Source organism: Chiloscyllium punctatum, chromosome 10 (assembly GCF_047496795.1).
Source record: "Chiloscyllium punctatum isolate Juve2018m chromosome 10, sChiPun1.3, whole genome shotgun sequence".
Taxonomy (NCBI): domain Eukaryota; kingdom Metazoa; phylum Chordata; class Chondrichthyes; order Orectolobiformes; family Hemiscylliidae; genus Chiloscyllium; species Chiloscyllium punctatum.
The window spans coordinates 48,075,901-48,099,615 of record NC_092748.1 but is presented as its reverse complement, the minus strand read 5'-3'; the positions used below and the strand labels follow the sequence as shown (position 1 = coordinate 48,099,615).

The following is a 23,715-nucleotide window of genomic DNA, read 5'->3' as shown; positions in this document are numbered from 1 at the left end:
CTCTGGGACACCCGGACCAACTAACTCAACCACCCCATAGCCCAACACTTCAACTCCCCCTCCCACTCCACCAAGGACATGCAGGTCCTTGGACTCCTCCGTCGCCAGACCATGGCAACACGACGATTGGAGGAAGAGCGCCTCATCTTCCGCCTGGGAACCCTCCAACCACAAGGGATGAACTCAGATTTCTCCAGTTTCCTCATTTCCCCTCCCCCCACCTTGTCTCAGTCAAATCCCTCAAACTCAGCACCGCCTTCCTAACCTGCAATCTTCTTCCTGACCTCTCCCACTCCGGCCTATCACCCTCCCCTTGACCTCCCTCCACCTATCGCATTCCCAATGCCCCTCCCCTAAGTCCCTCCTCCCTCCCTTTTATCTTAGCCTGCTGGACACACTTTCCTCATTCCTGAAGAAGGGCTGATGCCCAAAACGTTGATTCTCCTGTTCCTTGGATGCTGCCTGACCTGCTGCGCTTTTCCAGCAACACATTTTCAGCTCTGATCTCCAGCATCTGCAGTCCTTACTTTCTCCTATTTGAGGTTATAGCCTAACAATAAGTTCAACAATAGATTCATCTTACCCAGTGGGTAAAAATACCTATACTATGAACAGTAAATCTCTTCTGCACCTTTAAGGCCTTAATATCTCTTCTAAAGAGTGCCTAGAATTGGAAGGCTAAGGCCTAACGGTAATTTCGTGCTATTGTACGCAATGCCTCTATATGGAATACAAAGGGTTCTATACACTTTGTTTTAAAGAAATCACAAAGATTATCAATATATCCTGCCATATTCAATTATTTGTGAAGGTGAAGCCCAGGTCTCCTTGTTCTTTCACCACCATTAAAATTATATAAATTAGTTCAGTCTCCCTTTCCAAACTTCACCTCTTCTAGACAAAGTGACACAAATGTGAACATACCTGCTCAAGCAATCCATCACCCTGGCTGGACCAGCTCCATTAGACCTTGCATTCATCTGACAAAATCACTCTTTACACCAGCATCATCCTGAAAGGTAAAGCTAACACAGGTTTTTTTTCACTGCTAACACTGTCACTTTAAAATCCCTTCCCCACATTCTTACCCTCATTAACAGCTGCAAGTAGTCAAAATTTCCTTGTCATCAAGAGAAAGAGAGATTTCATTCAATTCCTTTTTCTGTTCTTCCTCTCCCCTTCTGCACATCATCCCCTCTGTCAGTCCCCACTGTCTGTCTACAAACCAATCCAAACTTTTGCCAATTGGTCCTGCAAAGTCCTAAGTGCCACACCACAGAAAATTATCAATTTGATTCTTTTGATTCTTTCAGGAACTTGAACACAAAATCACTATGTGCAAAGAAGGAATGCTATTTTAAAGATGAACTTTTCATTGAAATCCATCATCTCTGAGTGTCTATTTAAGGAGCTTCACATAACACCATTAAGAACAACAGGAGTTGTACTCAGTTTGCAGAATCTTGCTGTGCACAAGTTGGTGGCTGCATTTGTTTCCAGAATGTAAGCAACATTTTAACAATACTGAACTGACTGCAAAGTACCATGGAAAGTCCCAAAAATGTGCAAGTTACCATATAAATTTAACACACCCTCTTCTCTCTGCCAACATACTTTTACACTAGATTCATCATCTAAACTCCTTAAATATATTTTAAACTTTTAAAATGAAGAATATTCCTTATCTTTCCTTTTCCTTTCCTTTTCTGAAGTAACATATATTCTCCAACTCCATCATTTAATCACTTTCTTTTCTGTGGTGGATTCACTTTGTTATAATCATAACTCAGTGATTATGACTTTCATTGTGTAATCAGGTTGGCTTTATAATAGTTACAGCTAGAATATCTGTTGCTCCTAATCTTGATATTGCTGTTTAATATTAAGTTAAAATGGGATAGTGGTGGTTCACAGATTTCCAGCCCGATTGTTTATTTTGCGGCATTGTGAAGTCTGTGGACCATACACTTACATTGGTTGCCGGTGATTGCACCACCTTTTCAGTTATTTCAAAATTTTTTGATCTTTTGGTTGCACTTCAGTCCTACACTCCTGATCTTCGGGCATCGTGTGTGAAGGGGTCTGGGCCTCCTATTGAATCTGGTTCTGCCCCTGGCCAGGCTGGCTATAAACAGGTCCAGGCAGCAGGCTGTGGAGGGGGTCATATCTGCCAACTGTCTGCCCCTCTTCTGCAATTATTCATGTCCAAATGTCTTTGGAGACACACACAGTGGGTCTCAAAGTCTTTAGAGAGAGGTGAGCACTGGGGATACAGTGCTTTATCATCTTGCCCTCCAAATCCATTTTGTTTTAGATTAGATTAGATTAGATTACTTACAGTGTGGAAACAGGCCCTTCGGCCCAACAAGTCCACACCGCCCCGCCGAAGCGTAACCCACCCATACCCCTACATCTACATTTACCCCTTACCTAACACTACGGGCAATTTAGCATGGCCAATTCACCTGACCTGCACATCTTTGGACTGTGGGAGGAAACCGGAGCACCCGGAGGAAACCCACGCAGACACGGGGAGAACGTGCAAACTCCACACAGTCAGTCGCCTGAGGCGGGAATTGAACCCGGGTCTCAGGCGCTGTGAGGCAGCAGTGCTAACCACTGTGCCACCGTGCCGCCCACCGTGCAGCTAGCCAAAATCTAATGAATAGCTTCTGCATAGAATGTAAGATGAAATTAATGCTGTGCTGAGCAGTCAGTTTAATTTTTTTAATCTCTTCCCTATCTCCCCCTCACTTTTGATGGGGTATATTGCCAATCATAGGGTTTGCTTATAAATACTTGATTGGCTACACAGGTGATTACAGGCGGTAGTTAAAAGAAAAAAAAACAAAACATCAATAATTTTGGTTGTGGGAAAAATTGGTCTATTTTCCATAATAGCAATCAGAGTATTAAAACAAAAATGAAGTAAAAATGGATCATCTGTTGTGGTGCAGTGATGGTATCCTCAAATCTAAGCCAGGCGGCCTTGGTTCAAGTCCCACCTGCTGCAGAATTGTGTCATAACATCTCTAAGCAAAGTCAAAAATTGTGGCGCTGAAAAAGCACAACAGGTCAGGCATCATCTGAGGAGCAGGAGACCATCTCTGACCAGGTTGATTAGGAAATATGTAAAGTCAAAATGGATTTAGTTTAATTTCAAAAGTCTGGAAGAAAGATGGCTTTGGGAGTGAGAGCCTTGCTATGTACATTTAATAACTACTGCCCACGCTTATCATTGACCCCATTACCAAAATTACAATAAAGTATACTTTACATTGTATAGCATCCCTTTACATTTTATAACTGCAGATCCCTGACGAGCTGCAGCTAGCCAAAATCTAATGAATAGCTTCTGCATAGAATGTAAGATGAAATTAATGCTGTGCTGAGCAGTCAGTTTAATTTTTTTAAACTAAAATTGATATATTAAAAGAAACAACAGCATGCAATCTTTCCAAGATTTACATAAATATATTTACATAAACATATTGCCATAACTTTGCCTCCATTTTCCATAGTCATGCTTAAGAGTTATTTAGATGTAGGCAATTCTTATAATTCCACAATGACACCAAATATACTCTTCATTTTCAAAATAAAAGTTAAAAGGTGGTGAGGAAATTATCAACTGGAAGTAGATCACCTTCTGTGATGAAACAAATAGGGTTGGAACTGAGGCCAATGTAAAAATGTATAGCCAACCAGCTCATCACACAAAATCTGGAACCTGGAAATGTTCTAGGCTGTCATGGCCAATTACTCACATTAATAAGTGGCAGAAGCAGAGATTAAAAAGCAGAACTAGTGATAAATTAAACTTTCAGACAAGATTTTACAATATGCAGCATGATTTCCAGTTTCAGGATATTTCCACTAGATGGTGCTATAGGCACAACACCACAACACACAAAGTTTTAGAAATTAGGGCAGTGTTTCCAAACTATTTTCCATTATGTCCCATTTTGACGTGTGAAAACCTATCTGACCCCAAATGCCAAGAAATACAAATAAAGAAGCATTGCATCATTCAGTACATGACTGTTAAAGACTACACATTAAAGAGCAACGCATAGTATTGTATTGTATTGCCACAGTCTCTCTTTAGCCAACTGAGCTAAACCAATCCCCAATGCAACATTGGGTTCTGAAGAAGGGTCACAGGATTCAAAACGTTTATTTTCCCCTTCACAGGTTCTGTTGAGTTTCTGTTTTTGAGTGTAATACACTGCCTGTTTGCTATTTCTGTGACTGTAGCAGAATGTGACCTGCACTTTGGGAACTGCTGAGTTAACTCCAATAGCCAATGCCCCCTGACACTCCTGGACTCAGATACAATCCTGCATCAGTACTTGGTGATTTTTTAAAAGGCAAAAGTGCTAATTTGCCCAGTCATGATTTTGGCACTGCATTAGCAAGTGCTGGGTGCAACACAGCAGCAAGGCTTCATGAAGAATGAATAAAGAGTACAGGCCAGCCTGCCAGATGCAGCACCAGATCAATCTAAAAATGAGGTGACAATCTGGTGAAGGTACGGGAATACTTATATGTCAAACAGGGTAAGTTGCATGGGATAGACAGGGCCACAACCATTAAACCAGGTCCAAGTTCTGTAGACCTGCCACAAGAAACAGTTAACATGAGGAGGAGGGTTCACAAATAACCCAATCCTCAATGGTGGGGGATCTTTGCACTTTAGTGCGAAAGACAAGGCTGAAACATTTGCACTCACATTTAGCTGGAAGTGCCAAGTGACTGTTCCATCTTGGTATCCTCCTGAGATCCCCAGTAGCACAAGTGCCAAACTTAACCAATTCTACTCACGTATACAATATCACGATGACTCATAATACTGAATCCAGCAAAGGCTATGGGACATAATAACATTCCAGTATTAGTACTGAAAAACGTTAGTGCTCCAGAACAGGCCATCCCTTGCCAACTGTTCTGCTACAGTCACCACATTGAAATGCACCAACCGTGTGGAAAATTGACAGATATAGTTCAGTCCACTAAAACAAAAATCCAGTCAGGCCCTTTAGTCTACTCAAAGACATCAAAAAATGTGATAGAAGGTATTGTCAACAGTGTTGACACTTGCACTCGAATTACCTGTTCACCGATGCTCAGCTTGAGATCTGCTCGAGCCACTCAGCTCCTGACCTCATTATAGCTTCAGATACGAACCAAAAAAAATGCTGAACGCAAGAATCACAGAACTTGTAACTGCTCAGAAGGAGGCCTTTCAGCCCATCGTTAATGCACTGATTCAGGGATTTGAACTTATTGCTAATCTTCTACCGTTTCTCTGTAGCCCTTCACAGTATTTAAATAAAAACAAATCATCCAATGTTCTCTTGAATACCTCAATATAACCTGGCTCCAACACACTTCCAGGTAGTGAATTCCATATCTTAAATACACACTTTGTGGAAAAGTTTTTCTCTCAGCTCCATTTTGCTTCTTTTGCGAAACATTGAAACTGAGCTCTCCAGTTCTCAATCTGTTTGAGTGGGAACAGTTTCTCCCCAAAGACTCTGTCCAGACCCCTCATGATTTTGGAAACTTGTGTCACATCTCCTCTTCGCCTTCTCCTCTCCACGGAAAATGTTCCCAGCCTCTCTAACCTTTTCTCATAACGGAAGTCTCTCATCCTTGGAACCAGTCTTGTAAAGGTCTTCCACCCTCTTCAGTGCAATGACATCCTCCCCAAAACGTGGCACCCAGAACTGTACAGAATGTCCCAGCTGAGTTCGAACAAGTGTCTTGGAAAAGTTCATCATAACCTCTTTAGTCTTGTACTCTATGCCCTCATTTATGAAGCCTAGAATACAGTCTGCTCTATTAGACTCTCTCTACCTGCCCTGTCACCTTTAATGACTCCTGAACATAAACATCCAGGTTCCTCTGCTCCTACACATCCTTTAGAATAGTACACTTTGTTTTCTAGTATCACTCCATGCTTTTTGAACTAAATTATATCACTTCACACCTTTCTACATTGATTTTCATCTGCCACCTATCCACTCACTCCACCAACTTGTCACTAACTATCCTTCTCATATTTACAATTCTCCCAGGTTGTGTATCATCAGCAAACTTTGAACTTGTCCTGTGCACACCAGGATCTTGGTCAATAATAAATATCAGGGAAAACAAGGCTCCCAATAGCCATTCTTGTGAATGCCACTACAAGTCTGTGTGAAGAACAGAGTCATCCGAGTCCTAATGGGCCATGATTCTAGACTTCCAGGTCTTTCGAAACATAATTCCTGCAAATATATCCTGTCTAGTCCTATTAGAAGTTTTTAGCTTTCTATGGAGATCCCCCTCATTCTTCTAAACCTCAATGACTGTAGTCCTAACCAATCCAGTGCCAAGCAATGACTATCAGCAACTAGGAGCAAAACATCATCTGTCACTGACACTTACCATGTTTAAATTCTCCAATATTAACATTCTATAGAGCATCATTGAACAGTAGTTGAAATGGACCAGTCATATAAATACCCATGGCTACCAAAGCAGGTGAATGGCTCGAAATTCTGAAATAAGAAACTAACTCTCCAAAGCCTGTCCACGATCGAGAAGGCACAAGTCATGAGAGTGATGGAATACTCACCACATGCCTGGATGAGTGCAGGTCCAACATCATTCAAGATGTTCAACATCATCTAGAACAAAGCTTGATTGACACCCTATCCATCTTCTTCATCATTCACTACCTTCGCCACTGACACACAGTGGCCGGAATGTATGTACAATTTACAAGATGCATTGAAGAATCTCACCAAGGCTCATCCAAACCCAAGCTCTTTACCACCCAGAAGGACAAGGGCAGCAAATGCATGAGGTCACCACCACCTGCAATTTTCCCTCCAAGATGCACTACATAAGGAATTATATTGCCACCCCTTCACTGTTGCTGGTTAAAAATAGTGAAACTACCTCTCCAACAGCACTGTGGATGCCTCTATATGACATGACCATCACCCGTCAAGGAAGCAGCTCACTACCGACTTCTCAATGGCACATATGGATAGGGAATAAATGCTGGCCAGAAACACCTACATCCGATGCACTAATTTTAAAAATATCTTGATATTACATCCAGGTCACTTCATGAGTTTGGAAACCTACTTCAGGCAACATGTAGAATTCTTTTCAACTGAAAGCAGTTGGGGCTAGTTCAATGAACAATTTTAAACTCAGTGATTAATAGATTTTTCTGGACAAGGAGAGAGCTATATATAGAGCCAAGGTGCACACCAGGATGGCTTTAATGCAGATCAATGCAGCAGGAACCATGCTGCCTGGGCCTTCTTCATCATGGCAGAGGATCCATGTCAATCTCCTGGCAAGAGCAAAACTTACCCCAATTAAGTCAGACATAGCCAATGTGAGGGTCTTGGTCACTGGCACTGGGAGGAAAATCAGGCTTATGACAGAGCCCAGTAATATCACCAAGTTCAGATGGCATCTCCTGGATTAAATGGAATCTGCACAACTTCCTCTAAGACTGCCCAGCAAATCCTTACAAACTTTGATTCTTCCCGCCAAAACTGACAGGGATTCCTAACAGTTGTCCAACTGGTGGGCTAGTCAGTGACCCTTCTTCAGAACTGGACTGAAAATGTTAACTCTGCTTTCTCTCCACAGATGCTGCCAGGCCTGCTTAGTTTCTCCAGCAATTTCTTTTTGTTTCAGATTCCCAGCATCTACAGTTATAGAGTCATAGAGATGTACAACACAGAAACAGACCCTTCGGTCCAACCCATCCATGCTGACCAGATATCCCAACCCAATCTAGTCCCACCTGCCAGCACCCGGCCCATATCCCTCCAAACCCTTCCTATTCATATACCCATCCAAATGCCTCTTAAATGTTGCAATGGTACTAGCCTCCGCTACTTCCTCTGGCAGCGCATTCCATACACGTACCACCCTCTGCATGAAAACGTTGCCCCTTAGGTCCTTTTTATATCTTTCCCCTCTCACCCTAAACCTATGCCTTCTAGTTCTGGACTCCCCCACCCCAGGGAAAAGACTTTGTCTATTTATCCTATCCATGCACCTCATAATTTTATAAACCTCTATAAGGTCACCCCTCAGCCTCCGACGCTCCAGGGAAAACAGCCCCAGCTATTCAGCCTCTCCCTAAAGCTCAAATCCTCCAACCCTGGCAACATCCTTATAAACCTTTTCTGAACCTTTCAAGTTTCACATCTTTCCGATAGGAAGGAGACCAAAATTGCACACAATATTCCAACAGTGGCCTAACCAATGTCCTGTACAGCCACAACAGGACCTCCCGACTCCTGTACTCAATATTCTGATCAATAAAGGAAAGCATACCAAATGCCTTCTTCACTATCCTACCTACCTGCGACTCTACCTTCAAGGAGCTATGAACGTGCACTCCAAGTTCTCTTTGTTCAGCAGCACTCCCTAGGACCTTACCATTAAGTGTATAAGTCCTGCTAAGATTTGCTTTCCCAACATGTGGCACCTTGCATTTATCTAAATTAAACTCCATCTGCCACTTCTCAGCCCATTGGCCCATCTGGTCCAGATCCTGTTGTAATCTGAGGTAACCTTCTTCACTGTCCACTACACCTTCAATTTTGGTGTCATCTGCAAACTTACTAACTGTATCTCTTATGTTCATATCCAAATCATTTATATAAATGACGAAAAGTAGAGGACCCAGCACCGACCCTTGTGGCACTCCACTGGTCACAGGCCTCCAGTCTGAAAAACAACCCTCCACCACCACCCTCTGTCTTCTACCTTTGAGCCAGTTATGTATCCAAATGGCGAGTTCTCCCTGTATTCCGTGAGATCTAACCTTGCTCACCAGTTTCCCACGGGGAAGCTTGTTGAATGCATTACTGAAGTCAGATAGATCACATCTATCGCTCTGCCCTCATCAAGAAGGAGGAAGAAGAAGGCTTATGTTAGGATGAGATGTGAAGGCTCAGTTAGGGCGCTTAAGGGTTACAACGTAGCCAGGAAAGATCTAAAGAGAGAGCTCAGAAGAGCCAGGAGGAGACATGAGAAGATTTTGGCGGATAGGATCAGGGTAAACCTTAAGGCCTTCTATAGGTAATTAAGGAATAAAAGAATGACGAGAGTAAGATTAGGGCCAATCAAGGATAGTAGTGGGAAGTTGTGTGTGGAGCATTCACTCTAGAAAATGACAATGTTGGTGAGGAGAATACTGAGATACAGGCTACCAGACTAGGTGGGATTGAGATTCACAAAGAAGAGGTATTAGAAATCCTGCAGAGTGTGAAAATAGATAAGTCCCCTGGGCCGGATGGGATTTATCCTAGGATCCTCTGGGAAGCCAGGGAGGAGAATGCCAAGCCTTTGGCATTGATCTTTAAATCATCATTGTCTACAGGAATAGTGCCAGAAGACTGGAGGATAGCAAATGTCATTCCCCTGTTCAAGAAGGGGAGTAGAAACAACCCTGGTAATTATAGACCAGTGAGCCTTACTTCAGTTGTTGGTAAAGTGTTGGAAAAGATTATAAGAAATAGGACTTATAATCATCTAGAAAAGAATAATTTGATTAGGGATAGTAAGTATGGTTTTGTGAAGGGTAGGTCGTGCCTCACAAACCTTATTGAGTTCTTTGAGAAGGTGACCAAACAGGTAGATGAGAGTAAACCGCTTGATATGGTGTATATGGATTTCAGCAAGGCATTCGATAAGGTCCCCCACAGTAGCTATTGTAAAAAATGCAAAAGAATGGGATTGTGGGAGATATAGCAGTTTGGATCAATAATTGGCTTGCTGAAAGAAGATAGAGGGTGGTGGTTGATGGGAAATGTTCATCCTGGAGTCCAGTTACTAGTGGTGTACTGCAAGGGTTGGTGTTGGGTCGACTGCTGTTCGTCATTTTTATAAACGACCTGAATGAGGGCTTGGAAGGGTGGGTTAGTAAATTTGCAGATGACACTAAGGTCAGTAGAATTGTGGATAGTGACGAAGGATGTTGTAGGTTACAGAGAGACATAGATAAGTTGCAGAGCTGGGCTGAGAGGTGGCAAATGGAGTTTAATGTGGACAAGTGTGAGGTGATTCACTTTGGGCGAAGTAACCGGAATGCAAAGTACTGGGCTAATGGTAAGATTCTTGGTCGTGGAGATGAACAGAGAGATCTCGGTGTCCACGTTCACAGATCCTTGAAAGTTGCCATCCAGGTTGACAGGGTTGTTAAGAAGGCATACAGTGTTTTAGCTTTTATTAATAGAGGGATCGAGGTCCGGAACCATGAGGTTATGCTACAGCTGTACAAAACTCTGGTGCAGCCGCACTTGGAGTATTGTGTACAGTTCTGGTCACTGCATTATAAGAAGGATGTGGAAGCTTTGGAAAGGGTGCAGAGGAGATTTACTAGGATGTTGCCTGGTATGGAGGGAAGGTCTTATGAGGAAAGGCTGAGGGACTTGAGGCTGCTTTCATTGGAGAGAAGAGGTTCAGAGGTGACTTAATAGAGAAATATAAGATAATCAGAGGGTTAGATAGGGTGGACATGGAGAGCCTTTTTCCAAGTATGGTGATGGCGAGCACGAGGGGGCATAGCTCTAAATTGAGGGGTGATAGATATAGGACAGATGTCAGAGGTAGTTTCTTAACTCAGAGAGTAGTAAGGTTATGGAATACTTTGCCTGCAATGATAGTAGATTCGCCAACTTTAAGTACATTTCAGTTGTCATTGGACAAGCATATGGACGTACATGGAATAGTGTAGGTTAGATGGGCTTCAGATTGGTATGACAGGTCGGCGCAACATCGAGGGCCAAGGGGCCTGTACTGCGCTGTAATGTTCTACGTTCTATGTTACTTCTTCAAAAAACTCAATCAAGTTTGTTAGACATGATTTCCCACGCACAAATCCATGTTGACTATCCCTAATCAGTCCTTGCCTTTCTAAATACATGTCTATCCTGTCCCCAGGATTCCCTCCAACAACTTGCCCACCACCGACCTCAGGCTCACTGGTTTATAGTTCTCTGGCTTGTCCTTACCACCTTCTTAAACAGAGGCACCACGTTTGCCAACCTCCAGTCTTCCAGCACCTCACCTGTGACTAATCAATGATACAAATATCTTAGCAAGAGGCCCAGCAATCACTTCCTTAGCTTCCCACAGAGTTCTAGGGTACACCTGATCAGGTCCTGGGGATTTATCCACCTTCATGCGTTTCAACACATCCAGCACTTCGTCCTCTGTAATATGGAGATTTTTTTCAAGATGTCACCATCTATTTCCCTATATTCTATATCTTCCATGTCCTTTTCCACAGTAAATACTGATGAAAATACTCATTTAGTATCTCCCCATTTTCTGTGGCTCCACACAAAGGCTGCCTTGCTGATTTTTGAGGGCCCCAATTCTCTCCCTTGGTACCCTTTTGTCCTTAATGTATTTGTAAAAACCCTTTGGATTTTCCTTAGTTCTTAATTAATTCTTAATTCTATTTACCAAAGATCATTGTTTTAATTTCATCTTCAGCTGTTTCAATGACCTTTGACTTGTCATGTGGTCAGAAGTGAGCATGTTCACTGAAACAACACAATGATCAGCACCATTAGTGACTCTCCAGAAACTGGAGCAGTTGATGGCCAAATGTAACAAGAACTAGACATCATCCAGGTTTAGGCTGACAAGTGGTAAGTAACATTCATGCGACATAACTGGTAGGCAAGACAGAATCTAACCATCTACGCTGATGTTCAACATATCTGCATTACTGAACTCCCCATTAACAACATCCTGGTCATCACTGGTCAGAAGTTTGACTGATCTAACCACCCAAATATTGTGGTACAAGAGGAAGTTAGCTGCTAGGAGTTGTGGGGAGGAACTCATCCCCTTATTCCCAAACATCTGTTCACCATTTCCAAGTCAAAATTCAGGAATGTGAGTCACTGTCCCCTTGACTGGATGTACATGTCTTGAACACCCTCAAGAAGCTTAGCATCATCCAGGACAAAGCAACCTGCTTGATCAGTTGACTACCCACCTCCTCAAACATATATTCACTCTACCACCAATGCACAGTAGCAACAGTCTGTGTAAATTTAAAAAAAAACTTGTCAAGAATTTTCTGCAGCATCTTTGAATCGATCTCGCAAAATGGACAACAGAATTATGGGATCACCATCACTCACAAGTTCCCATCCAGGATGATGTTACCACTGCATTTGAGAAGGAGATTGCACCATTGCAGGTTTGTGTTTCATGATTCAAAAGTGCAGTCTTTGGAATCATCGGGAAAATAATGAACTATTTTATACTTTGAGGCCAGTACATTAAGTATTATCCTGCGTGTTTTGTATATGGTGATTACTCAAGAAGTAAATGAGCTCTACTGTGGAATTTGCATACAAATACAGTTGATTACAGGTGAACTGTCAATTGCATATGGCAACAGTGCATCTGATGGGGCTAAGTGCCCTCATGAATATTACACAGGGAATGAAGTGCTTACCAATTTTATTATGCTTTTTAATCTTTTCTTAACAGACCCACTCAAGAGTCCAGAATTACACACCAATGTATTCAGAATGGTTTATGGAGCTGTGCTTGCTGCTCTTCATCCCTGGTGTTACATTTCTTTAAAATTATATTTCAAATTTGTTTATAGGAAATGATATTGTGAAAACATTAGATACAATTTTTCATATTTTGTTGAGATATATTCACAGATCTTCTGAAGGGGATCAAATACAGTTCCTTATGGTCTTTCCTTCATAAATGTTTTGTTAAGTATGCTTTGAGAGGCATTCACATTCATAAATGGAGAGATCTCCAATTTATAAATTGGATTCTTTTCAAGTACAATTAGCTCTACTACAAAGGATCCTATTATGCAAGCAAAAAAAGTGGGATTCCAAGTTATTTTGAAAAACAATTTTACATAATCACATTTTCTCCAAAAAAACCTAAACATTCATTGTGAATTTGCTAATATTATAAATATAATTTTGTAAAATAGCAAACAATATTCATAATAGGTGTATTATTAGATTTGGATTGAAGATAAAATATTTAAGTGCTTAAATCACTTTAATTTGCATAAATTACCTTGGCTTTAAGCTCCTCCATTTGCAAAAAAAATTAAAGAAGAATGGCTAAGGCATAAGATGCTGCAAAGTGCTTGCCAAATGTAATAGAATGATAACATTAATCGACATAAAACTAAATTTTTACATTGATAAATGAAAATATTAGGTCAAAATATAAGAGACTTAGCTAATAAGTGAAACTGTAGTGAGACTGGACTTCATGGGTATTGCAACACTAATAATCTGCTCCTGCATTGTGCATTTCCAGTGAAGAACCACAAGATTCTTCAAATGGACCAGTTCAAATATCAAACAAATATAAGAAGGATAAGAAGGTGACCAACTGTGTGGTTGAACAGAAGGTACTGAGATGTGGCTATAAGGCATAGGAGTAGAAGTAGATCACTTGGCCCATCGAGTGTACTCCACCATCTTTACCTCCACTTGCCTGCTTTTTCCCACCAACTCTTAATCCCCTCGTTGATTTAAACTGGCTGGATGGTTGGTTTAGGGTACAGAGTGATGTCAATAGCATAGCTTCAAGTCCTACACTGGCTGAGGTTACCATGAAGGCCCACCTTCTTAACCTTACCCCTGAGTCTTGGTGACCCTCAGATTAAACCACCAGCAGTCATCTCTCTCTAGTGAGAGTGCAGCCTAATGGCCCTCTTGGAATATGGCAACTTTACCTTTATTGATCAAAAATCTGTCTATCTATCCTTGAATATACTCAACAGCACAGCGTCCATAGGCCTCTGTGGTAAAGAGTTCCACAGATTCACTGCATTCTAAGAAAAACAAAAATTGCATCTGTCTCAAATGGACAACCACTTACCCAGAAATTGTGTCTTCTTGTGCTAAACTCTCCCACAAACAATCTCTCAGTATCTACCATGTCAAGCTCCCCAAGGACATTGTATGTTTTAAGAAAGTCATGTCATTCTTCTAAATTCCCAATGAGTAAAAAAGGAAAAGACCCTGAAGTGAAACAGTTAAGAGCAACAGTTATTTTTAACGTAATTGACATGGTTTATATGAAGAATGGTGCAAAGCTCTTCAAGTCAGTTTGGTGCATCTCCACACCAATCATATAGCACATTGAAACAACCCTTGGATGGAGAAGCCTTCATTAACATTGCCCTTATCATATTGAAGTAGTTCGTACAACATTAATATACTCTGCCAGCAGGGTAGCTACACGTTCACTGGTCTTGTCTCCCATGCATCCCTTTCTACCCTCCAGCACCTTCAGTGTCTCAGTGGCCCTGCTCGTTGGCGGCCATCTTGCTGCTGTCTCCAGACAGCTAGCCTTTTTGCCTTCCTTGCATCATCTCCTCCTCAGATAAGTGATTCTACCAGAAAGAATTTGGATCGATGAGGAATTTTGAAACCAAATCTTTTCACAACCCACTCAAACTGAGACTCCCTAACATTGAGCCTTTGACAACACAGTTTATGCAAATTAAATTAGAAAGCCTACAGGGCAATGATGCAACCTTAGCAGAAGGTTTTGAACTCCAAGCTCTGCCACGTCATTACAGACTTTTATCCCATCCTTGGTCATTCAGGGACCTCTCGCAATTTGCACCTGCTCATTTAGTCCACACACGCAAAACCAGATGGACTGCAGAAATTTTAATTTAGTGGATTAATTGGCCTTTCAAAGAGGATGGACTGGTTTCTCAATTGAAGCAGTCAACCTCCTATACAATTGAAAATTGGGCATGTAGACATCAGGAAATTCTCCTAACACCACTGTGTTCAATTTTACAACGCATTGGTAAGATCACTCACCTGCTCCATATCATTAAATTCTGCCCAGTAAAACTGTTCATTCATCACGTTTTACAATCACTTGTCTATGCACTTCAAGTGTCATAACACACAACACTGAAAATTGGCATTTAATTAGATGGTACTTCTACCAGTACTGATGCTATGGGTCAAATGGCTAACCTCTATGCCATAAAATCCAATGATCACACTCTTTGTTTGTTTGTAATGGCTGTGAACAAAAGGCAAAATTAGTTTTAAGTCCTTCATAACAAAAAAAAACTTTCATTTTTGTACTTAAGTAGAATATTTGGATTTTAATAATTCCAAACAGTTTCTGCATCTTACAACTTGCAGTCTCAGAAAGTATTTCACAACTTGCTTACAGTGCAGTATTTTAAAGGTTAGCAAGACTTTTGTTTTGCTTTTAATTTTAAATAATAGAAAACTGTGCCACAGGAGTTGCAACAGTTGCTAAATAGATTGAAAAAATTTGATTTGCAATGCAATTCAAATACTGGATTGACAATGGTGGTGAGCATGTCTTTTATTATTTATTGGCAAGAATGATTTGGACATTCTAAAAGTTATGACAAAAATCACGAGAAGTGTATGAGTTTGCAAAATTCAAATTTCCGCAGAAAATCTTGCTTGCAAAATGGCAGAATTTTTATTTGCATACAACCTTATCAAATTATCAAAATACAAGATGCTGAACTACTGAAAATTGTGCATAACAGACTTGAGAGATACTTAATTGTTAACAATTCCTAATCTTTCATCCTTCACAACCAGCAATTCTAAGGAGGTGTGACAAATACAACAGTCTGACATCAGTTCAGTGCTTACAAGCTGCAAACCAGATTGATTACATTCACTTATAGCTAAAGTTAAAATGAATTAGTCACCAAAAGATAGGTTGATCAATACTTTAGTATATTTTAAATCTGTGCATGAATGACATTACTCATTTTAAATTGTTGTCAAGGCTGCACAACGTACATCCATTCCTAGGGTCTGCAGTTGAATAAGTGCTACATCAATGGGTAATGCACATTCTGGCCTGCAGTCACAATGGTGGAAAGCTATTCACCATTTCACACAAATCCAGTTAGTTTTTGCTTGGGGGACAAATCGGAAAGATGACAAATTACATTAGACATGTAATTTGAATGTTTTGCTCAGCTATATTTTCAAGTCATTTTCGTATCTTCAGTTTTAAACATCTCATGGCCAGCATACCTACGCAGAACATGTTTTCTAAATGTCCATGACAAAGTAATTTCTTAAGCTGTGATAACCTCAGGATGATTTATTAACACAGCTGAAAATTGGTTTTTCATAAAACTATAAGCAAATCTAAACAAAGGGCTGGATTTTGTGGGTGTGCTGTGCAGATCCTGATATTGAGATGTGATGCTATTTGTGCTGGGACAGGAATTTGCTGGCCCTTCTGCTAACTCTCTTATTAACAGCAGTTGGGAGGGGAGGTAGGGGTTGGGGGGGGGGGGTCACAGTAGCGGGTAAATGTCCATTCAAGGGACAGAGATGCTAGAGGCACTGTCAAAGTACGTTTAAACTGCTTTCAGCATTCAATGTAATGAGGATTGCTTGGAAATTTAAGAGAGATTTAAGAGCACCAACATTTCATGTTTAAGGGTCAACACCTTGTAAAACCTTGCATTTCTTGCTAAATACAGGGTAAGTGAATTAGTGTCAGATCTCCTTCCATTGGTTGCTGCCCATTGTGACTTGATTGGCATAGATCCGAAAGGATGAGAGAATCTTGGGATAACTCCAAGCCTCCCTTGTATATACCACATTTCTCTTGGTCAGCAGTCCCTTCTTCATCGTTCGTTGCCTGGTCAGGAGCCTCCTCTACTTCCTTATCAGAGGGGGCAATGCGATCAACAAATTCCTCACTATTCAATGCCTCCCCTTCTGCAAACCAGGTTGTGCAGTGCACAGCAGATCACAACGATATAAAAGACCCTTCTTGGGCATGATGAAGGCAGAGTTATCCAAGTATTTAAAATGCACCTTAAGACCACATCTGGTCTCCTCGATGGTTGCTCTGCTAGACCCATACCTCTTCTCGGCATTCATAGGGGGCCTCATATTCATACGTAGCCATTGGTAGCCCTTGTGTTTGCTCACAAAGTTGAGCCAGGGAATGTGATGGCAAGTTTAGGCCAGAAAACTTGTGACATGTGGGATGGTGATATACGCAAGCATCAGAGCTATTTCCCAAGAACCATCTATAGGATTCACCTATGGAGGTCACAGACCAGTTACATTTTGAGTGAGTAGAAGTCTTTCCTGTTGATGAAATCCTGGGTTGATCTGTGGAATCCTTAATGGTCAGACATATGCAACAAATCAGCAATAGTCTAAAACCAATAGTTTTGTCACCTTGTCTGGATCAGAGCAGTAGCACACATTTTTGTCAACCCTCTTGTAAAGGGTCATCAACCTGGTACATCAGTGCATCGCAGATTATAAGGTCCCACATGCATTTCTATTGGATCCCTGGAATGATCCAGAAGCTTAGAGGTTCAGCAGTTGGTAGTGCGTGACTACCACATCCATTGAAATGCAGACAGCAACAGTTTCCTCAGGTATTTAAAAAGATAGAGCATAATTAAAGGCCATAATGATCTTCTAAAGGCAGACAGCCTGGACGCTAATAATGAGAAATAAGAAAGTTGTACATCATTGAATCCTACAATCCTTGCAGAAGCAGACCATTCAGCCCAAGTCTACACTGACCCACCGAACAGCATCACACCCAAACTCATCCTGCTATCCTATCCCTTCCTGAAGAAGGGCTCATGCCCAAAACGTCAATTCTCCTGCTCCTCGGATGCTGCCTGGCCTGCTGCGCCTTTCCAGCACCACACTTTTCAACTCTGGTCTCCAGCATCTGCAGTCCTCACTTTCTCCTATCCTATCTCCATAATCTGCATTTCCCACCCAATCAACACATCTCTGGAAAATATGTAGGGCAATTTAGCATGGCCAATCCACCTAGCCTGCTCAGTTTTGGACTGTGGGGAGAATGTGCAAACTCCACACAGACAGTCACCCAAAGCTGGAATCGAACCTGGGTTCCTGGTCCTGTGAGGCAACAGGGCAAACCACTGAGCCCCAGCACTGTTCAGTGCATTGAAAAGATATTTTGCTCCTGCTTTTACAATAGCTAGATAATTTTGCAATGGCCATTTCCCAGTGTAGAGGGGAGTTGTGGATGGAGACACTGCAGAATCGCCAACATAGCAGACTCCAAAGCAATTCCCAGGCAATTCAAGATTCTGTCGGGCAACTCCCCTACTCTACATTCAACTCTGAGTAACTATTTACTTCAGCAGAACTCTCTGCTTAAATCAGAGAATTCAAAGGGTTCCACTGAAGTAAATAGTTACTCAGAAAATAGGACTATTAAATACCTAGTTTAACTACTCACTCTCCAATCCAGCTCTCATCCTCAATGCCCAACACCATTAACATCCCAAAACCTTGACATTACACTGTTCATACCCCAACCAGGACTTTACACTTCCCTCCCAGGACCTGATCCCCTCTTTTCCATTTCGTTTTCGCCCCCAACCCATCCAACCCAGAATTGACACACAGTTTCTTTGCCACTGGACCTGACATTCCCTCCCAGCTCAGGACCCGACATCAGTGTTCCCTCATTCCAGACCAAGCACTCATCTGTTTTCTTATGAAGGTTGAAATCTGGTGTGAATTACTTTATTCCTGAATAGCAGACAGTCAGTTAATTTGTGTACTGGGTTGTTACATAATTGTAATGAGCCTTACTATTTCAAAGACAAGCATCAGTGCACTCTTCCCAATTGACAATTGATGGTCTTATATGAGATGGAGATGTATTCATTTTAATTTCTGAACATTTCCTATATTCTAGAAAGCTCCATCAGATGGGAACATAGTGTATATAATTTCTCTATTCAAGAAAGGAGAGAGATAGAAAGTAGGCAACCACAGGCTAGCTAATTTATCATCTCTGATGGGAAAAATGTTAAAATCATTGAAGGTAATTGTAGCAGCAAACTCAGAAAATCTAAGGAATGCAGAGTACAAGAGGTTATAATAAGCTTAGGAAAGAATGTGATTAGAAGTCGGCTGGAATACTGTGTACAATTCTGGGCACCATACTATAGGAAATGTGTGAATGCTTTGGAGTGTGCAGAAGAAGTTTATGAAAATAGTTCCAAGGAGAAACTTCAGTTATGAGGAAAGATTGGAGAAATTGTGACTATTTTTTTCTTGGAGAGAATGTGGCTAAGAGGAGATATGACAGAGGTTTCCAAAATCATCTGGAAAGACTGGAAATGGAGAAACTATTCTCACTCCAAGAATGAGAACCAAAGGGCATAAATTTAAAGTATTTTGCAAAAGAAGCAAATAGAAGGCAAGAAAAACTTTATCACAAAGCGAGTAGTTAGGGTAAGAAATCTATTGCCTGGAAATGTGGTAGAGGTAGGTTCAATTCAAGACGACTTTGAATGATTATTTAAACACAAACAATGTGCAGGGTTACAGACTACAGCAGGTGAGTTGCAACAAGTCAAAATGCTGAAAGGGTCAGTCCAGAAATGATAGGCTAAATGGTTTAGTCTGCACAGTAACAATTCTATTATTCTGTGATTATCAGGCAGAGTCAACATGGTTTTGTGAAAGCTCTATGAGGAATCACAAGAAATGTAGATAAACTTGGACCTTTATAAACTGTGTACTTAGATTTACAGATTGATTTGGTATCTTGTCAAACACAAAGATTACTAAACCAATTAAGAGCTTAAGGTATCACTGATAATATATTAGCAAGAAAAGATGATTAGTTAGCTAACTGGGAAAAGAGAGTAGAGATAAAATGGTAATTTTTGGTTTGGCAAGTTGTAATGAATGGCGAGCCACAGGGATAAATGCTAAGATTTCAACCATTTACAAATATTAGTGACTTAAATGGAGAGACCAAATCAATAGTCGCTAAATTTGCTGATACCATGAAAATGGGTAAACAGTAAATTATGAAAAGGACATAAGGAGTTTGCAAAGGATAAAAATAAGTGGTGAGTGGCAAAAAAAAATCAGGCAGATGCAACATAATGTTGGAAAATGTGAACTTGCATGGGTTGGCAGGAAAATAGAAATGCACCATATTACACAAAATGGAACAAGATTGAAGAACTGTTACAGGGATCTGGGTGGAATGGTACATGAATCATAAAAGGTTAGTATGCAAGCACAGAATAGGAAGACAAATAGGAAAACATTGTTAATTGCAGTATGAATGGAATATAAAAGTAGGGATATTTCACTGCAATTGTACAGGGTGTGGGATTGAGGACAGAGTAGGTGAACAGTTTCCTAGAAAACTAATGTCTCTTCTAACAAGCTTGCATAGCAAAATACCTCCCTGTCAATTAAGATCAGTCGCAAGTTCCTGGAAAATGCTGATAGAAATAGATGATGAATTTCATCATCCTCTTCAATGGATCAGCCTTCAGCTGACTTCAGGAAAGACTACTTGATAATCAGGAATTCAAACTCAAGACTAAGGTCTTTTGTTTGTCAGTAGTGATCCTCACATTCCTTTAGGCTTCAGAAACCCTCAAAGCACTTAAGAGGCACCACCAGTGCCTTTTTAAGATCCTTCAAACCCTGTGGCAAGAAGTTGTTCAACAGTAGCATTCTCTCCCATCTAACGTATCAGCAATGAAGGGTTAATCATTCAACACCAGCTCTGCTCGGCAAGAAATGTCATTTGTATACCTGCCAATATTCCTCCAAGTGCAATCCCACTGTGACTAAGCATTTTAAAAAGACCATACTGTTTGAACGTAAAGCTTTGTTTCTTCATTTTCTACTTAAAACTACAAAGATTTGCAATGTGTACCCTTTAACCTAATGTTGTATGTTTAATGCTATGATTACAGAAATGTTTAATTTTGTTTTTCTTTCTAACTTGTTCTTAAGATTCTGCTCCAAGGTACGTGTACCTAAGATGGCACCTTGTGTCGCCAAAGTTGAAAATCACACAATACCAGGTTATAGTCCAACAGGTTTATCTGGAAGCACCTTCATTCAAAGTGCAGCTCCTTCATCAGCTGAAGGAGCAGTGCTCTGAAAGCTAGTGGTTCCAAATAAGCCTGTTGGACAACAATCTGGTGTTGTGTGATTTTAAACTTTGGCACCCAAGCCCAACACCAGCTCCTCCACACTTTTCACTGTATTCTTGTACTTCAGTACACCTGACAATAACATTAAATCAAAACCAAATCAACTACTCCATTTGAACTCAGTCATGGCAGGACTCTCCGGGGCAGACAATTGTATTTTCACAAATGTCCTTAAAACATCCTTGAAGATGTTAAACGTTCCTGCAAAACCACAGATGACCCCGACTGGTCACCCAGCAAAATGGTTTTTTTTTCAGGAAGACACGAAATATAAAGAGAGACTCCGTGAAGAAGGTAGAGAGGGGAAGGTGAGATTTGAGAGGGATCCAACCCTACATGTTGCCAGCCCATGGCGCAGAGTCTGTTGATCCTATCAGCCACCTAAGAACCGGGGTAGAAGAGAGCCCATCCTGAATCCTGAGGGACTGCCTCAGGACAAGATACTTAGTCTATTCGTCCATTTAGTCGAAACAAAATTGAATCTATTGAATTCAAAGTTTTATTCCGATATTTGCCAGATGATGCATTACTTTTTAACCAATTAGACTTCCTTCACTTTGTCCGGTGTTAATTTTGAGTGCTAAGCTAGGGAAATGAAACCGCTCCGTGAGTTAAACTAAACCATGAAAGAAACATCGAATAATCGAAAGTGAAATAGTGATAAACGGAGAGTTAAGAAGCGGTGGGAAGGGTAGAGTAGGTTTGTACAGATCTGAACTTGGGGTTGAAAACAAAACACACTGTTTATTAAAGAAACAAACCAAACTTCTCTCTCTCTCTCTATCTCTCTCTCGGGGTTCTGCTTCTTTTTGTCATTTTGCACCAAATGCAGCAACAGTGGTGATGAGGGAGGCTGGCTTGATGTCCTTACCGAGTGGCTGTCTGACTGCAGCTGGACGGCCCGGATCAGATTCCCGACAGCAGGAGCCTCTTCCCCTCCTGGCGTCCCCTCGCCCACACCGACCCCGGGAACCTTTCACTTTCTGTGGCCTCTGGCGTTTGGAGCAACCACTTTCTCCGCCTGGAATCGGTCTGAAGCGAATGGACGAGACGGTGCCCATGAGGAGATAGTCTGCGACTCAGCACCATACAGTCTGGGCATTTCCCATGCACCAGCCTGCTCCTGTGAGAACCGAAACTGCAATCAATGTCCTTCCATCATGGAACTAAAATCCTCCTTCGACTCTCATAAATAATCCTACGGCTGCACATTAGTGCTGAATCACAAAGAGAGAATGAATGAACGAATTGATTCTATGACTTTCAATGTTGTCATTTGCTCCCAACTTCATGACGGTCCAACGCAGACCGTGTTACGTAACCTGCCTTTCTCACATATTGCTCAAACTTGCGAAAGAACAGATACTGTCAGATAACCTGTTGATAAATGTCTCCCCGCGTCCTCCACAGGCGGATAGCAACAATTGCCTCATAAATCCAAGCTTTTACTGGTCAGACATGAGAGGCTTCTACATTCACGCCTCAAAGCATCAAAAACAGGCGCTTTACAGCCACTGAAGAACGTTTGACGTGTAGTCACTGCTGTAGTATGGGAATCACAGCCACCAATTTACACTCCACCACCAGGAATCCATTGATGGCAAGATCGTCTGCTTTTCAATGTTGTCAGAGATTAAGATTGGCCAGAACAATGAGCAAGAGCTCCTCTGTTCTGTAATACTGCCACGGGATTTCTTTACAGCCCCAAGAAAAGGCAACTGCAGCTGGATGTCAATTCATTGCTAATCTTGCCATTGTATCAAATGGAATCACGTAATTGTTACAGTTTCCGATGGATGTAGCCCGGGATGGAATGCGGAGAGTTGTCTCATGAGCAACAAAGAATGGTTAACCTGAATGGAGAACTGCATTGTGGGTGTGTGAACAAGGAGACACCATGGCAAACTAGGGCAGCCACTTTTGGAATATTGTGTGCAATTCTGGGCTCCTTCCTGTGGGAAGGATGTTGTGAAACTTGAAAGGGTTCAGAAAAGATTTACAAGGATGTTGCAGGATTTGCACTATAGGGAAAGGCTGGATAGGTTAGGGCTATTATCCCTGCAGTGTCAGGGGCTGAAGGGTGACCTTATAGAGGTTTATAAAATCATGAGGGGCATGGATAGGGTAAATAGACAAGATCTTTTCCCTAGGACGGATGAGTCCAGAACTAGAGGTTTAGAGTGAGAGGGTAAAGATACAAAAGGGATCTAAGGGGCAACTTTTTCACGCAGAGGGTGGTGCATGTATAGAATGACCTGCCAGAGAAAGTGATGGAGGCTGGTACAATTGCAGCATTTAAGAGGCATCTGGATGGGTATATGATAGGAAGGGTTTAGAGGGATATGGGCCAAGTGCTGGCAAGTGGAACTAGATTAGGTTAGGCTATCTGGTCGGTATGGACGAGTTGGACCGAAGGGTCTGTTTCCTTGCTGTACCACTCTATGACTGTAAGACATGGACATGTTAAGATCAAGAGTTTGCAAATTGATTTAAACCTGTGCTAGTGCCATGAGAGAGAAAGAGGGGCCTCTTATACGCTTGCTAATACTTTAAAAGTGCCTCCTCTCCTCCAGCATCAGAGATTTGATGCGGTTGTTATCCAGGGTGTGTAGTCCAGGACAGAACCGCCAGTGTGGCTCTTGAATGGGACAGAG

The 23,715-nt window shown here is 41.5% G+C and overlaps 1 protein-coding gene across 2 annotated transcripts in view; it reads right to left on the bottom strand.

Annotated features, from left to right (window-relative positions):
- pde1a (phosphodiesterase 1A, calmodulin-dependent) overlaps positions 1 to 22,543 on the bottom strand; it is an 811,397-nt gene extending 788,854 nt beyond the window's left edge. The window contains exon 1 of one of the 2 annotated variants that reach the window (XM_072579068.1): positions 21,933 to 22,543. In XM_072579068.1, the coding sequence (XP_072435169.1) occupies positions 21,933 to 22,122 (190 nt within the window). In that variant the 5' untranslated portion in view covers positions 22,123 to 22,543. The remainder of the gene's footprint in view (positions 1 to 21,932) is intronic. The other variant, XM_072579063.1, reaches the window with a different exon arrangement.
- Between the last annotated feature and the right edge of the window lie 1,172 nt (positions 22,544 to 23,715).